The sequence below is a fragment of the Musa acuminata genome, chromosome BXJ2-1 (assembly GCF_036884655.1).
Source record: "Musa acuminata AAA Group cultivar baxijiao chromosome BXJ2-1, Cavendish_Baxijiao_AAA, whole genome shotgun sequence".
In the NCBI taxonomy this organism is placed as follows: Eukaryota; Viridiplantae; Streptophyta; class Magnoliopsida; order Zingiberales; family Musaceae; genus Musa; species Musa acuminata.
In genome coordinates this window covers 3228363-3246453 of record NC_088338.1, presented here as the reverse complement: position 1 = coordinate 3246453, position 18091 = coordinate 3228363, and the positions used below count along the sequence as shown (strand labels likewise).

At 37.2% G+C, this 18091-nt stretch overlaps 2 protein-coding genes across 3 annotated transcripts; one reads left to right on the top strand and one right to left on the bottom strand.

Annotated features, from left to right (window-relative positions):
- Positions 1-70: 70 nt before the first annotated feature.
- LOC103986013 (uncharacterized) lies at positions 71-4468 on the bottom strand. Its single transcript, XM_009403877.3, has 3 exons — positions 3709-4468; positions 1752-1939; positions 71-656 (listed from the first exon to the last, which is right to left on the bottom strand). Exons 1-3 carry the CDS (start codon positions 4331-4333, stop codon positions 204-206), a joined length of 1266 nt encoding a protein of 421 aa, XP_009402152.1. The 5' UTR covers positions 4334-4468; the 3' UTR covers positions 71-203.
- Positions 4469-7806: 3338 nt separating this feature from the next.
- Positions 7807-13191, top strand: LOC103986022 (glycosyltransferase BC10). 2 transcript variants are annotated; one of them, XM_009403898.3, is made up of 3 exons: positions 7807-7884; positions 7979-8516; positions 12346-13191. In XM_009403898.3, exons 2-3 carry the CDS (start codon positions 8013-8015, stop codon positions 12988-12990), a joined length of 1149 nt encoding a protein of 382 aa, XP_009402173.1. In that variant the 5' UTR covers positions 7807-7884; positions 7979-8012; the 3' UTR covers positions 12991-13191. The 2 variants fall into 2 exon arrangements, with proteins under 2 accessions (XP_009402173.1, XP_009402165.1); XM_009403890.3 differs by having other exon boundaries at positions 7837-8516.
- The last annotated feature ends 4900 nt before the right edge of the window (positions 13192-18091 follow it).

Sequence of the window (18091 nt, the reverse complement as noted above, 5' to 3'; positions counted from 1 at the left end):
GCACATCTAACGAAACAGGATGAGAGGTATTCAGAATCTACAAATAAAACAATCTAAACAGTGGGCAATATATACAAGACAGCAAGTTACCAATGAAAAAGAATAATACACAAAGGTGTTTCCCATTCGATAAGCAGCAGTTCATAATCTGAAGAAAACAATACCATACATGTGACGTCAAAACTATGGGATCATCTGAACAATCATTTCAGAGCTTTAGGTGCATCAGGTTCATCTTCCTCAAGATCACTAAAAGACACGTCCTCGTTGTACATAGCAATGGTGAGACTCCCTGAACAATCAATATCTCCTGTTTCATCTTTCAGCCAGTCGTCATCATCATCATCATCCGACCTTTCGATGGATGCGTTAGACACAATGCTGAGTTCCACAAGGCGTGATGTTGGTGGCCCTTCTTCGACAATGGATTTGTCAATGAATTCTATATGTGCTACTTGAACTGGGTACTTCTCAGTGTAAATGATTTGCTGACTCTCAGTTGATGAGGTTTCATAAGCATCTGTCGATGCTGTGACCTGCTTTAAAGGTGGAAATGAGGTTTCCTCCGACTTCCTGTAGACATCAACTAGCCTCTGTGAATCTGATTTATTCTGATTCTGCAGTTTCTGTAGCAACAAGGCTCTGGCTTCCACGACCTGCAGATATGGATAATCTTCAAATGAGCCATTTTTTAAAAGAATGAAAAAAAAGATTTTAGATGTGCCTTTAGATACAGAGATCTAGATGTGTTTCAGATAAGATTTTATGAGATCCAAAATTTTAAAAAATGAAGACTCCTCTTATCAGTTATCTTAATTTACGGTATGCATGACATTGAAAACACTAGATACTATGTTTTGAGATGCCAATTAAAATAAAAGTATACTAGACCACTTGGAATCAATTTTCTTGCCTTTCATCCTATCAGAAAAACCTATCATATGCTATATTCTAATCAGAAGCATATAGCATCTTCTTATATGATATGTTGGAAGCATGTCAATAAGTGACACAGGACAATTTTGAATTGAAAGAAATGCATCCAGATTTTCTGGAATATGTGAATTTGTTTTATCAAAACATTTCTAAAAGTAATTAGATCAATATTAAAGATTAAAATTCTAAGAGACAAAGAAAATAAGCTCGAGTTGGCTGTTAGAAATTCGGAAATGATCTTAGTTCTATAACACTGGGTGGCTGAAAACCAAAGATATCACCATGGCTAAGTCTAAAGCTGACCATCAAATCATATCTGAACTGGTTATCTGAGTCAGCTAAAAATTAACTTTTTTTTACCCTTTTTCTCTTCTTCCTTTTTATTTGCCATGTCCACTAGGCTTTCATCAAGCCCCTTGATCACATGGTCTTTTTCAATATCACCAGCATTATTACTGTAGCCATCATTTCCTAATGTCCATCAGCTTAAGCATAGAATGTGAAGCTCAAGTACTAAAAGCTTGTTACTTCACCCAAAACAGTTAACCGCACATAATGGTGCTACCCTTTATTAAGATTTATAACCAAGTCTATATAGCCATCACCATGTTATATGATTGTAAGTATTGATTTTCCACCAAATTAATGACTTTTAAAACTTCTTTCAGAACAGTCCATTTTCTCATTTCCAGTGAAGTTTATATGTCAAGGTGCTTTCTCATTAAGAAATTTCAAGCAATATGTCATATCTAAAGAGAAATTAGTCAAAGCATTTCAGATACCAGAGAATATCTTGTTAAGAATAAGCAACCTACCTGGGGTGTTGAGAGAAGTTCGGCATCATGCTTATTGAGTCTAGGATGCAAAAGCACAAAATAGGTTTTCCAAAAGTACCCTTCGCTCATGTGGGTTGGACAAAGTTCAATTCTTAAAGCAATCAATCTTGGCGAAAGGCGTTCAACGGTCAGTGCATGTTCTAATTGCGCATCAGACATTTCAAAATCTAAAAGATGAAAGAAGAAAGAAGCGGTTGTTAAAAGAAAACAGAAGTATTTAAATAAGCTACAAACATCCAGCACTCTGAAGAACAGACAAAAATTGAAAACAAAATCTATTAATAAAATTCTTGAACCTAGTTAAAATATGTCAGGCATCCATGCTTAAATATATCAAGAGAAGCAACCATAAAAAAACTTCTCCCTGTTTCAGCAATAAAATGGATACAGTAGTTGGCACACAAATGAATCTGCAAGATACACAAATAGTGATAATCTATCAGTTATCTGTAAGATAGGAAAGATAGTGATAAATTATCAGATATCTGTAAGATATACAAATAGTGATAATCTATCAGTTATCTGTAAGATAGGAAAGATCTCATTGTTGGAACAAATAAGAATTTAAATAGTATTATGAAGTCTAATAGCAACAATTGAACAGTGTTCCATATCCGAGATGTTCCAAGACCAATGATCAGGTACCATCTGTTCCAGAAAACAATACCACCACGAACCACAATATTTCAGACTAACTCAGGTTGGGTTTATAAATCCTTTATAAAACAACATGATCTTCACAACAAATCGATAACTTCCATCTTCGAGGCAGATTCAGATTTGAACTTTGCCTCTCGCTGAAAACTCAAGGTTTGTTCTTTGGAGAAACAAAACAAAGGATTTATTATTTTGGGGCATTCTCAAGTTATCTTGTCCCTTGTCAGGATTTCATTTTAATACTAAAATTGCAAACAGAAAAGGTTAAATCTTCATACAAATCAATGAAACACAAAGATACACTTTCCTATAAACCAACCACTAATGGATTTATGATAGTCCCTCATCGGTCGAGTTCTTGAATTAGAACTTGTTACAGATTCAAACGATTAACATCAGGTTTAGAGTTAATCATGAAATTTTATCTAAATCAACGTGGTACCTTCTCAACTTTGAGCTGCACACAACATTCAACACCATGAAACAATGCTCAAAAGGATGACAGGGGAACCTGATTTTGTTTTCCCTTGTGACTATATTTGTATTACAAATTCAACAACAACAATTAAATTGTTGCCATTAGAGATAGAGAAGGTCCCCTCAATTTCCTCTGATGCCATGTTTCTCCTAAAGTATATCCATTATATAAAATTAGTAATCAACCACCCAACACATAATCTGATAATTTTGTCCTAATTTTGACAATAAATCACCTTATAAAATTTACACAAATATGTAGCATGTCTTTACTTAAGGTCAGGCAGCATGGCAATCTAGCAAATAAATTGCTCTGATTCCAATAAGAGTGGAAGTAGTGATATTTAGTAGAACATGGACTGGCAACACTGGCCTTCAGAACTATGGACTAGGGACACAGCTCCTTTTAGCAAAACTAACACTGCTGACAAGTTCCCGAAAACATTATGTAGCTGCATAGCAACAAAAACCATGTCACGCCAACCTAACTCTGTGGAAGATAAACTTCCAAGGAAGCTTTACTGAAGTACTGCAGGCATTCCATCATAATTAAGTATCAAAATTGACCAAAAATCAATTCTGAGGAGTAATCATTATTGAAGTACTGCAGGCATTCCATCATTCCACCAACAATTTACTCGTGGATTAAACCTAAAAAAAGGAGAATGAGTATTATGCAACTAACATCAATTTAGCAAACAATATAGTGAAGTTACCATGCCTCCTAACCTATTTGTATTAGGCAAATAGACAACGGAAGATATCTACATCAGATCAATGTGAACAGAAGAAGACAGATTACCATCAGAATCTTCGTCATCTGATAGCAGTGGGAAATCCAACCATGTCTCCGGATGCATCGAGATGTTCCGGACAAACGCCATGACCTCTTCCGTGATGCCAATAGCGCCGCCACTAAAGCTATCATCGTCTTCTTCCTCCTCCTGCTCCTCCTCTTCGTCCTCTTCTTCGGCTTGAAGCGGAAGAAAATTGGAGGCAATCTTGGATATCTCCGAGACGCCCATATTGCCAGAAATCTTGGAGAACCCAGACCTGAATCTCCCACCGATCTCCGCGAAATCGTACCGGATCCCAGTCATCGCTGCGGAATCGGAGGCCTCCGCCTGGCCGTTGTCGCTGGGGGGCGGGGGATCGTGGCGGCGGCCGGAATCGCCGTCGGAGGATTGGGAAGGAGGGGCGAGGAAGGAGGCAACGCCCCAGAATTGGCGGGCTAGGGTTTTGGAGAGCTCGGAGAGGTCCTCCTTGACGCCACGGCTCGGATCGACCTCCTCCTCGCCGCTTCCGTCATCCGATCCGAGGGGTCTGGACTCGGCCGTTGCAGCCCGGGCAGCGATCTCGTCGGCTCCGCTATCGCTGCGGTGATCGGGGATGAGGGAGTCGGCCAGAGACCTCGCCAGCCATGACATGGCGGTGGTTATTCTTCTTCGTCGTCGTCCGTGTTGATGGTGTTGCTTCCAATGGGAACAAAGCGGTCAATTTGCAGCGCCGACGGGGTTCGGTTTCGAAGACCCCCACCGCATCGCATTCAGTCATCATGCAAATGCTGCGGGATGGTTAGAGATATGGCTTACATAGCCGAATAAAGTAAGCTGGGCGGTCCTTTATGGGCTTAGATGGAAGCCCATGAAAGGTATCGGTCCAAAGGCTTCTTCTAATTATACATTATCTCTTATAATTAATTATTTTTAATATTTTGATCTTTATATTTTAAAAATTATATTAAAAAAATAAAATATTAAGATTCTTATATAAGATTATAAAAATAATTTTATAAGATTAAAAATCAAGAGAAAAGGATTTTATCGGAGCAACGGATTAAATATTCAATGTAACTTTTTAAAATATAAAGATCGAGATACTAAAAATAGTTAATTACAAAAAATAATATATAATTAACTTTTAAATTAATGATACAAGAAAGAATCAAATTTATTATATGATGACTAAATTGATGTTAATTTGTTCAAGATAATGCCATTAGGATTAATAAAAATATAAATTTGAATGACTCCATTGAAATCTTATATTAGGAATACCATTTTATGATATTTCAATCCAATATATCATATATTAGTGGCAATCAAATTATTAAGATAAATTAACTACATAATTAGTTAATCAATTATTATTTCCTAAAAGAAAGATAAAAATACAACACCCTCTCATATCAGATATAGGAAAAGCATGGATTAATTTATAAAATTAAATGAATCCACTAATTTTAACTATGGTTTAAATATCTTTAAGCCATAGTTTAGACTCATCAAATTAATTAATTCAGTTATCAGGTAAGTAAAATAAAAAGATCGAAGTGATTGTGTCACCAAAAATTTACTAAAAGATGATGATTATTGTGTTAGCATGCCTTAGTTAACAGTGAAAGTGGTTTCTAATAATAAATTTGTATTGAATAGTATTGGTCTATATATGCTATAATAATGTATGATACTTACTCACTGATCAAGGATTAAGTATTTGAAAATTAATGTTTAGATCTTTAGATTAAATATTATCTTTAATCATTATCACCTATATATTTCTTTTTTACTTGTTCTCAATTTTATTGGACGATGACTAAATTATACTTTAGTTATTTTCATATCATAAACGAAGGATATATTATGAACAAAGATAATTTTTCTGATACATCAAGCTCTTCAAATATTTAGTCTTTCACGAATACATCAGATACAAAAGGATTGCTTTGGATTATGCCAGGTGATTCATAGCTTCTTTGCACTAGATAGACATATTAGTTATAAATGAGATATATATTTTGAGATACATCTGTTGGTGTAAACAACTTCTTAGCCGTGGCCTCAGGGCGGACGCGGCTCGGTTCGGGTCCGGATGACGGGTCGTCGTTTCCTTCGGGAAGGGGCTCTTTGCCGACGCGCTCGGAGAGGGGTGCTTCGCCTTCGTCCCTGCACGCAAGTTGGGTCCGGATGACGGGTCGTCGTTTCCTTCGGGAAGGGGCTCCTTGCCGACGCGCCCGGAGAGGGGCGCTTCGCCTTCGTCCCTGCACGCAGGTCGAGTCGGGGTGCTCGACCTGACCCCTCTGATGGTTAAGTTAGACGATGATCGTGGAAGTCCCCCCCTTTTCCCGTTTAAAATACAAGGATCTTTATAGGGGAGTTCAGTGTTACCTGATGTGCCTACTCGCAGGGGGTAGGATCGTACCTTCTGATGACGTTTGACATCACTGTTGGCGTGACGTACGGGATCGAGCCTGAGCGATCGTTAATGCGCCTCGGTTGGCGTTACGACCCGTGTCAGCTACGCATTGTCAGTCCGACATGGGTGCTGGGCGTCAGCGGGCGTCACACAAGTCTTATCGTAATTATCACCCTCATCAATATCAAATGTTTTACAAGTTTAATAATCCTAAACTGATACATCGAGCTCCTTACATATATTTTTTTTACAAAAAAATATATTATATATAAATGGATTTATTTTTTTTTTATTGTGCCCTCGATAAACAAACTCATTGTGCATAAATGACATACATTTGTGCTCTCTACATTGCACCTCGAGGGAAAAGACCTAAGAACTATAAGGAGTAACATCCTCCTTAAAAGTATCATTCAGTTCAGTGGCGGCATGGGGATCAATCTAAGAAGTGAAATGGTGATGAAGGACTTCGAACTATCACTAGGATGGTGGTATCAAGTTCATCTCTTCCAAGGGCAATTGGTGTCTCAAGGGATAAAGGTCAGAGTCACAATCAACCTTCTTTTGGAGCAAAGAATCCTTATTTGAATTGATCAAAGGTTCTATTTGTCAATCATTTCCAAAGTCAGTGTAAGGGCTTTGCAGTGATACAAGTCAAGGATACATCCAAGTCGACCAATCGATTGAAGGCCATTTGGAACCTTCTAGTGGACACAATGCCTTTGGATAGATGCATCAAGGCATCAACTATATCCAACAATATACATCCAAGTAAACAAAGAATATAGTAAAAAGGTAATTCTTTTGTATGATATATTTTTTTTTTTTATCTTGGTGGCAACGTCTTATCCTTATAAAATTACTTTGGTAAATTATGTTAGTCCTTAAGTAGGGGTCAACCGCCAACCTATCTAACTTTTCGGGAAAAGCTCGAACCCAATTCCTATAGTGATGGATATAAGCACAATTGAAATTCCTGAGGAGTTATACATTTATGTATTGATAAATAAATTACGTCTAATAGGATTTGAACCTATAGAAGACCTCAGTCCTATCCAGGCCGTTTATTCCAAAAAAAAAAAAGATTAGACATTATTGAAATAGAAAAATAGTCTCTCTCTCCAAAAAAAAATATTTTTTTTTACCGACGCACGAAGAAAATATATATTTTTCGAAACGAAACGAAACAAAATCCAACAAAATTGATAACTTGATAAAATAATTTTTCGAAACAAAACGAAACAAAGATAATTTGACTTAGCGAGTGACTTACGTGAATGATTATATCGATGATTTATCCAACAAAATTCTTTTAACGATCGAATTAGTACATATTCATAGTCATTAAAACTATAAATACTAATTCAATTTATTTTAAATAAAAAAATATATATATGAAAAATTACTTTATATATAATTAATCTTATAAGATAATTCAACGAAAGAATATATCATTTAAATATTTTATTGATGCGACATATCGAATAAGTTTATAGTCTTCTATAGGTGCAGTATAAGATTCCACGTGTTGTGCCCTCATTGATTGAAAACTATGGTTATATCAGTATTTAATATTTAATGTGTGTTATGCGCATTAATTTGATTAATTAATGCCTATCCCATCTTAATTAGTGTGGCGTGGTTTTAGCCCGGCCCACATTATCTCGGCCCAGCCCCATATCAGCCCTCACTTGATACGTTTGGGCTCACAACCTCAGCCGCCGCGCCGTCCCGTTCGCGAAGACTCCGCACCTTGCATCCCTGGCAACGCCCAAACAGACTGGTATCTCCTACCAAATCTCCCGGGATTTCCATTTCCTATCTGGATCTTGTCCTCTCCCGTTGCTGATCAAGTAGGAGACTTCTTGCGTCTGTAGTCTTGGTAGATGGTGAAACCCTGATCTCGCGAGGATGCAGTTGAGGGTTTCCTCGTACGAGGACGTGAAGGAGTCGGCTCAGGCGAGGGCCGCCCAGCCCCGCGCCTCCCGGCGGCTCCTGCTTAAGGTCCTGCTGCCTCTCCTCGCCCTAGGCGTCGGATTCTCGGTCTTCGGCATGTACCTGACGCGGCTGCAGGTCGCCGCCCCTGTTGTCGCTGCCTTCCGGCCCTGCGTCGAGAAGCCGGCCGGCCTGGAGCGATGGATCCAGCCGCCGTCCGATTTGATGCACTCGATGAGCGACGAAGAGCTCTTCTGGCGGGCGTCCTGGGTGCCGCTGGTGAAGAAGTACCCGTTCAAGTGGGTTCCCAAAGTCGCGTTCATGTTCTTGACCAGGGGGCCTCTCCCGCTCTCCCCTCTCTGGGAGAGGTTCTTCAGAGGGAACGAAGGCCGTTACTCGATCTACGTCCATACGCATCCGTCTTACAAGATTAACTTCACTTCGGACTCCGTTTTCTTCAAGAGGCAGATCCCTAGTAAGGTATTCTATCCATCATCCCACTCAAAAAACTGAAGCTTTTAACATTTTTGCTGCTTTGTATTGTGGATCGTCCTTGATAACGTACCAAATCTATAAAATTGCATCTTGGGAATAGCTTAAATAAAATGTCTGATGGACATTTCTTAAGTTTGCTTGAGTGTCTCAGCTTTCAGTCAGTTGGCTTTTAGCAGAGATATCGCGCACAAGGCTGCCTTGGGTTAGATGTTACTCGAGGACGAGTTGTCCATGTGGTTTATCCAACCCTGTGCTAATGCAGATTTTCTGAGAATGGATGTTTCTGACACTGTCATACTTGGGATTAGTTTGTGCCATTTATATGACAAGTCAATATTCTTTGCTTTGCAGAGCATCTATGGATTGACAGTTAAAAAAATGAGAAAGTGTCTTGTAAAGAATAATGTTAAATCAAAATTAACTTCCTTCTCCCATGGAAACCGAGAATCCTAACTTGTCAAATTTAAATATTAAATTTATAGCTATCTTCTTCGCTTGAATTAATAAAAAGTTATCCAGGGTTGGTTGTACTAATTTTAGGGTGTACTTATGTTAGGTTACTGCTTAGATAGACGTTAAGAAGGATTAGCCACAGGCTATCAACGTCCTTCGTTCGAAGTGTATGCAATCAGTTGGTCTGGCCTTGTTCATGTGGCTTCATCAGCTACCAAAAGAGTGGTATCATACTCTATTGTAAGTTGCTAATTTTAATTGGATCATGTTAGTAGCCTATTGTTGATCGAATTTTCTGAAGGACTCAATGGCAACAAAGATAGGAAAAGTAAAAGTATCAGAGGAGATAGGAAAAAATGTAATGTTTGGGATATTAAATTGGTGAAAATTTTGTTTATTGTAGAATCTAATGTAGATATTCGATATGCAGTATATCACACCTTCTCTATCTTACTTGTGATAGACTTCTTTTCTCAATTACTAAGGACTCTTACAGATAACTTCCGGAGGAACATAAATTGAGCCTGTCATGATCTCCCCTTCTGGAGAAAAGGGAGATCGAAAGGAGGAACAGGGAAGGGCTGCAGAGGAGGGAGGAAGTCAGGATTAGGGGAAGATTGGAGTAGAAGAAGATGGTAACGGGCTAGATGATATTGCAAGATGGGGAAACTAAGTGTGAGGCCAGGATGGGTCAGCCCATGTGCCAAGCCATATGTCAGGATAGGCCAGTTCATGCTTGAGCGAAGACATCCCTGCAATCATGCCATGCCAACTTGGTCTTAGCCTGCTGATCCCTGGTCCGTGATTTAAAAAGCGCTAGCCGTTAAAAAAATGCCAAGGTCCAAAATACGCCCGAGGTGCTAGGCGCTCGCCCGAGCGAAACGAGGCGCTAAAATATAAAAATATATAATATAATTAATAAATATAATTATTTAAATAAAAATATGATATTAAATTGAAAAAATCTTACAAAATCACAATATCACATTAACAAAAAATCTCAAAATTCAAAACAATAACAATTATTATTGTTCGGTAGCTTGGTTTAACCCGGGCGCTCGCCCAAAGCGCCTGGCGCCTGGGCTCGAGCGAGCGCCCAGGCGGTGCCTCTTTGAAGCGTGCCGCCTGGAAATGAAGCGAGACGCTTGGGCCTCGCCTCATCTCGCCCAAGCGCCTATTGAAATCACTGTCCTTGGTCCAGCATGGACTTGGCCCAAGCTACAGAGCAGCGCACAACACTACAGTAGCACATGTTGCTGCCAGTCATTTCTTGCCGCAGGTTAGGGAATTCTAGAATTTGGCATCGGAATCAATATACAAATTCGTGTGTAGGTTTAATCAATATTATTTTAGTTTTCATGCTTGGTGCTTATGTCCAAATGAGGTGCACTGTGATGGATTGGTTTTATCTTGATGCAATCAAGGTGCCTTGGGCTTGCTTGTCTTGTTCTGTGCATTCAAAACTACTATTGTAATGTACATTGATGCAATTGATAAGTTTTCAAGTTGGTCCATTGTGAACTTTAATGTACTTTTATTTTGCTTAATATGCATATTCGACTGATGATCTAAATGCCTCATAGAACAAAAGTTGATTCATATATTGTGTGAGATACAACAGAGATCTAAAGACAATCTGTCATGACCCAAGCTTAATGGGCTAACTAGCCCATCAACTTCATTTGACCTAAACCACTAATCAAAATACTTAAGCTGAAGTTGTTAGTAGTATACTCATCAAACTTTTATAAGTCAATCTTAGTCTTTTCCACTTCTGATGTGGGACTAATCAGGGTGTTACGTTACAGTTTTCTCCACTTAAGAGCTTGAAGTTCTTGTTAAGTCCCTGCATAGCCCAGATCAAACCCTAGTATGGTGCATATGAGGCATAGCCCAGTAGTGGTATCACACCGTGACGAGTCTTCTGACTCCATCCATAAGTAGCCCTTTCTTACTTGAACCCTCTCACCATGCTTAAATCCCAATTGTCACGACTTGGGCCTAGTGGGCTAATTAGACCATTGGTTAAAATGCTTAAGCTGAAGTTGATAGTAGTATATTTATCAGACCTCTATAAGCCAATTTTGGTCTTGAGTAGGAGAAATTGTAACACCCTGATTAGTCTCACATCGAAAGTGAGCAAGATTAAGATTGGCGTATAAGGGTCTGATGAGTGTACTATTATTAACTTCAGCTTAAGCATTTTGGCCAGTGGTTTGGGTCAAAGGAAGTTGATGGCCAGTTAGCTTATCAGGCCCGAGTCGTGACATTTAATATTAGAGCTGACCTAGTGTTTGGGTATGGTGGGGAGATCGAGTATGAAACGGCTACCTGTGGATGGAGTTAGAGGACTCGTCATGACGTAGAGCCACTACTGGGCTACGCTTTACATGCACAATGTTAGGATTTGATCTGAGCTACGTTGGGCCTTGACGAGGACGACAAGTCCTTGAGTGGGAAAAATTATAACATCTCGATTAGTCCTACATCAGAAGAGGTAAAATTAAGATTGACTTATGAGGATATGATGAGTGTACTACTATCAACTTCAGCTTAAACATTTTGATCGTGATTTAGGTTAAACGAAGTTGATGGACCAATTAGCTTATAAGCTCGGGTCGTGACACAATCACATCATGATAGGCGACTTTTATGAAAGGAGCTTGATGAATTTAGTGCAAATGCATTTAACTCTTAATTTTTGGTAAGGTTGAGTGTTGTATGGTCTAAAATCAAATTAGTCTGGACAAGAAATCCTGGGATTGATTCGAACAATGACTGGTATTGTAAAACCATGCTTTTGAGTGACCTATTTAGATATAATACATACTGTTGATTCTTGAAGATGATAATCAGTTTATGAGTGTTTAGAATAGGTTGGACCAAAAAGAGTGCTTGGTTCAGCTGTAGGATAACTAGCCTAGGAGTTACAACACTTCCCAATAAATACATGTTATACTTTACAGCGGCATCAGATTTCTGCAACATTGAGGTCAACAAGCCTCCAGAACCTGATCAAGCAACACTCCAGAATTATTTTCTGGTGCAAGGACAACCATGATGTATTTTTTCATATCATAGATTGATTCGATTAAGAATATGCTTTTCTTGTCATAAATTAGTTTGGTTTATTTATCTTTTGACTCGAGGAATCATGGGGTAATCAATTTATAGAATGTTGTTATGGTTAGTCTTCTCAAAATGACATGGTGGGAGCAATTTTGTTAATTACTCATTTGTGATAATGTTGCCAGTATGAACTTTTAAAATACTGGGAATTGCATTGTCTTTTATTTATATCTAATTCATTAGACAAATGGTTTTATTGGACTCTCAATTGATTTAAACATCTAATGCATAGGTGTCTGAGTGGGGGCAGATGAGTATGTGTGATGCTGAAAGACGGCTCCTTGCAAATGCATTACTTGATCTGTCGAATGAACGGTTTGTGCTGTTGTCTGAGTCGTGCATTCCATTATCAAATTTCAACATCACCTACCAATACTTGATAAGATCAAGGTATAGCTTTGTCGGGCTGATTGATGATCCAGGTCCATATGGAAGGGGAAGATATAACCCGAACATGGCACCAGAAGTGAACATCGACCAATGGCGTAAGGCATCTCAGTGGTTTGAGGTGAATAGGAAACTGGCTCTTAGCATAGTCAAAGATGCTACTTACTATCCAAAATTCAAAAGGTTCTGCAAGCCACATTGTTATGTGGATGAACATTACTTCCCTACGATGCTCTTCATAGAATCAGCCAATCTTTTGGCCAACAGAAGCATTACATGGGTAGACTGGTCAAGAGGTGGTGCTCACCCAGCAACCTTCGGCGGGGTCGATGTAACAGAAGCATTTCTCAAGAAAATCCTTGGGGGCCAAAATTGTTCATACAATAACCAACCTTCATCTCTCTGTCACCTTTTCGCAAGGAAGTTTGCTCCAAGCACACTGGAGCCTCTCTTACAATTGGCACCCACTTTGCTTGGCTTTGGTTCGTAGCAGAGAATATGAAGGTAACAACACATTGAAGTTCTACTAATGGTTGCTTTCTCGGATTTCAGGGGATCTACTAAAAACTAATCTGTTTTAGTAGTCAAATTATGTAAACCTATTCTCAACATAGCCTCACAAATTCTCTGTATAGCAAATTTACAATTATTCATTACTCTATACAAGTGACCGGTCTTCGTTCGCATGAAAGAGTTGGGTTGCTGTGCTATTTATTGCTGCAGCACGTTATCATTCTGAGCTTATTATTTGATGTCCAAATTATTTAGTTAAAACCTTATTTTTCCAAATGTGATTTGTATTCTCTCCAAAATTATCTGTCAAAGTTTTGCAGCTTATCATCCTTTCATTGGAGTAACCTACTAATACTTCACAACATAGGAGTGTTACAGCTTTTCTGAGTCATTTCATGGACACAGACCCTTCTCCATTGGGATCATCTGCTGCAAGACATTTGGTACTCTCAGCTGTCTTGTTCTCACTTTTAATTATTGCTGTCCAATTCAATTGGAAAACATTATTCTTCTGAGATCTTACAATACAATTTAATGTGTATACATATGGAAGAATAAGGCTAGTCACTGTTTGGTAGATTACTGAAGAACTATCAAGGATGAAAACTTTTGTAGAGGGAAGTTTGGTCTTTCTGATTCACTCCGATGACAGGGATGACTTCTCTAATCATTTTAATTATCTTTAATTAGAATATTTATTTTGGAATAGAAAAGAATAAAAAGGTGCCCTATAGAGTGGAACTGTCGTAGCTCCCACTTCCGTTGCTCACCTGCCCCCGTCTTCCTCCTCAGTGGCGAATTATTAGGGCAAAAGCTGGCCAAGGACATGTATCCATTTGGCTTCACCCTATTCCGTCAAAGAGGATCCTTGGCGAAGAAGAAACAGCATCACGCAGTCTCATCAATGCACCCCCCACTCATTGCGCTGCTCATAAAACAAGCATTATATGTCTGCACAGTGGAGTTGGAACCCAAGCCATAACTCTTCTCAACACTCTTACTTTCCCATCCCGGTTGTGTGAGTTGCCAATGATGTCACAGAGGGATAAAAGCAGCAGCTTGGACTGGAAGGAGGCATGGGCTTATAACCTTCTAATACTATGTCATTTTCTTCACTTAGTCATCATACAAGATCACAGAGAGATGAAAGAAGCAAGAGGGAGGTCTTTCTTTGCATTCAAGCAAATAGCCGGTTGGTGGTGGCAGTAACATCTCCCCGTAAAAGAATGTCATTTGCTTCACTTGTCATCATATTTCATGGCTTTGGAAACATCACACCAACATACAAGGATTATTCACCCAGTTGTGGAGTTGCCACAAGATCACAGAGGGTTAATTTTAAACAGCAAGTTGAGGAAGTCTTCCTTTGCAATCAAGCAAATGGTAAGGTGATGGTGATGTTCAGTAACACACAAAAGAAATCCCACCTTGGACTGGAAGCAGGCATGGGGTTGGAGGTTCATCTCCTCATAAAAGCATGTCATTTTCTTCACCTGTCATTTTTCATGCTGGCTTTGGAAACGTAATATTATTATACAAAGATTATTGACCTCCACCACCATGTGATCTCCTATCATGCTGGATTTGAATGAGTAATACATCATGTTATTTCTATTGGAAGAACATGGTGGCTATGACTTTTGGACTGTCCTTGGCCATAGTGTGGTCCTTCATCATCAACTGCTAAAATAAAAAAGTATAACACCTGCTGCTACTACCAACCAGACTGATCCAAAGGTGTCAATTCTCTCTGCTTTCTGCTTGAAATTTTCTTCAGGTGGCCTGATTTCTTGAGTTGGAACCATCCTAATTTTTCATCTGCTCTGCCCTCTGTCAATCTCAGAGCTGAAGTGGGACATCTTTCGATATATCCATATTGGCAAAGTTGGTGTTGCTGACAAAAAGGTCACTTGGGTGTTACAGCAGTCTTACAATGCCCTTCACAGAGTTCTGTATTGTGTATGTGTACATGTGGAGAATTTTGTAGAGAAACTCATGTCCCTGAAGATGAGGATGTGACATTAATGCCTGTCACAGTTTCTTGCAATTACAAAGGCTTGAAATAGTCAAACCCTTATGCAATGTTCTGTAGAAAAAGCTTATGCAATAAATGTGAAGCCTTTAATCTCCAAGAAGGTCAGGTACTCAAATCTGAACTCCATATTTTATTTTTTCCAAATAAAAGAAACTTGTATTACTTAATGAAACACAAACTCTAAATGTCAGAGGCATCAAAAATCAATACATCCATAAATTGAGAGGGACAATCTCCTCCCAGAAACCTGGTTAACAGATTGATTAGCTTCTCCACATGTGTGTTCAAGAGAAGCAGTCAAAATGTTTCAGGTGGAGAGCTCTTCCACTGAATAATTTCCTGCAAAATTCTATTGTCATTCTCCACTTACACACAAGCTCTATTTCCAGCTGCCTTTTGGTTTGTATCCCCTGCAGCACTGCATCAGCTTCACAAAAAAGGATACACTTGTCTTCAATGGACTTGCATCCAAAAGAAATAGCATCACAATTGTCATTTTCTCATTTCTGATAACTGACCCTAACTCCTATTTTAGACCAGAATTTTGGATTGAACATTTTTAGTTGCAAGTACAAATTCAAGGAAAGTTAGTCCTCATTCTTCAATAAGTCAACCAAGTGCTTTTAAATCTCACAAACTCCATAGCCAAGCAAAAAATTTGATTTACTTAGATAACTTCCAGCAATAGGAAATTAACTGGAAGAAATCATAAGTTTGGTGCTGACTTTTAGGTGAAGAAATAAATGAAAGAAGAACCACTGGTGTTACCCCCTTTTTTTCTTTTTTAGTTTTTAGGTGAAGAAATTAGGACTTCTTAAGCATAGTTGGAGAAAGGACTGGTTAATGACTTCCTTGTCATCAATCTGGGAGATTCATGACCATCTTGCTAGGCCATTTCATTCTTTTAATGTTCTCAGTTCATTAATATGCATTGTCATGAGTTAAATGCATCTGCAGATGAGGAATATTTCCCCTCATTACACACCTCACACTTGTATTGAATATTCTTCTCCATTGGTTATTTATCTTTAAGACTATAATATAAGGGATTTCTTGGAATCTATAAAAGCACCTTCTTTACTCTCAAACATGCCTTAAAAATAAAACAAATATACATGACCTTAAGTTAGATTTGTTCGACAACATGACCTATAATCCAACTAACCTTGGAAACACTACTAGGCAATGAATACATGATTATTTCAAGACATGTAAAGAGAAAAAAGAGGGATGAGTTTGGAGCAATACTACCAAACCCCACCCACTCCTTTCTTGTGCCACACAAACAACTAGAAGTTCTTCTTCCCCTAAAATATTTATATCAAAATGTCTCTTTCCAATCAATTCATCTTCTCTCTCTCTCTCTCTCTCTCTCTCTCTCTCTCTCTCAAGTTGGGTGCTATACATTGGAATTCTGAGATGATAAATGTATCTAAGAGTCATGGAACTGAAAAAAGAGTATTAAATTAAAATGTGCTTGAGTTGCTTAAACATCAGTTTTCTGGAGTGGAGATATTCTTCATTTAATTCATCTTGCTTTGGAACTCAAGGAATCTTACATTTATTTCATGCTATTTTATTCACTCTTCAAATCGTAGATTCTCATGCCCAAATCCTCCAAGATGGAGATGAAAAATGAAAAGGTGTTGAAAGATGCACAAAAACAAAATTTGCAGATATATATATATATATATATATCTGCACAGTGTTTTTGGAAAGTTGTAATCATGATTTTTTTTCTTAACATAAATATTGTATTATTTTATTTAAATTATTAACTCCCTTTTATCTATAGTATGGCTAAGAAAATGATTAAAATTGATTTTTTAATCATGTCCATAAATTTAAAAATTTATAAATTAACTAAATTATTAATTTATTTATTTTCTAATGAGTGATTTGATTTTTAGAAGGTAAATAATTAAAATTCTATTTTTATATGTGAACCATAAAAAATAAATATTATAATTCTATCTTTGAGAGTTTATTATAAAGCAATTTTAAAATATAAAGGGGAGAGTTCAATCTTTTTCTTTGTAAAGGACTCCTCTCTTATTCCTGGTTGAGCCTGACTAGAAGATTGAGGAAAAAATTCCATGAAGAGAGGATCTTGAGGAGAGGTTGGATTTATTTTATCAGTTTTTAATTCATATTTTAATTTTTTGACATTAGAATTATTATAATTTATATGATGCATAATAATATTTAAATTTTAAAATTTTATGATTAATAAATAATGATCATTAAATATGATATTAGAATGATTAGTTAATTTAATAATAGTTATAATTTATTTAATTAGACATATTTATGTTTCAAAAAATTATGTGTAATTTTTTTATGATTTAATTAGTTTTAAATTTAGAATCATGAATCTAATTAGTTAATTTATGAACAAAAATAAATTTGAGATTAATTATTATTTTATAATATTTTAAAGCACTTTTGAAAATATTAAAATATAATTTAATTGTGTCAAATTAATATCTAACTTGAGTTAAGTTGATTGAGTAAATCAACCCATGTAGCTAGGTAAAACTATTCAATTAGGATTCATGATTAAGAACTATTAAGAGATTGATGCCTCACATTTTTATGATTTGATAAAATTAATAATTTCATCCGGGTGAGTTATTTAAAAATAATTATTAATTTTTTTCTTTTTTTTATAGATTAAATTGATGATATTAATATAATTATTATCATGTATTATATGTTACTACGTTGAATGGTCCATATTAGAAGTAAAACTTATGAAATGAGCTCCGGATCTATTATAATGCAGAGCCACAAATGAATATAGTCTAGTAGATCATATATTAAGCATTATTCTTTATAATATTTTAATATACTACTTAATGTATGCATATATTAATAAATGAATGATTATGATTGATTATATTCCTATGGAGGATAATAGAGGACGAATAAGATGATTCCCTTTAGAGATTAGTAAATTGTCAATGGCAATTAGATAATTTTTCCATAAATTATTAAGACGAATATATTCCCATTTTGATAGGTGAAGAACACCACTTCATCT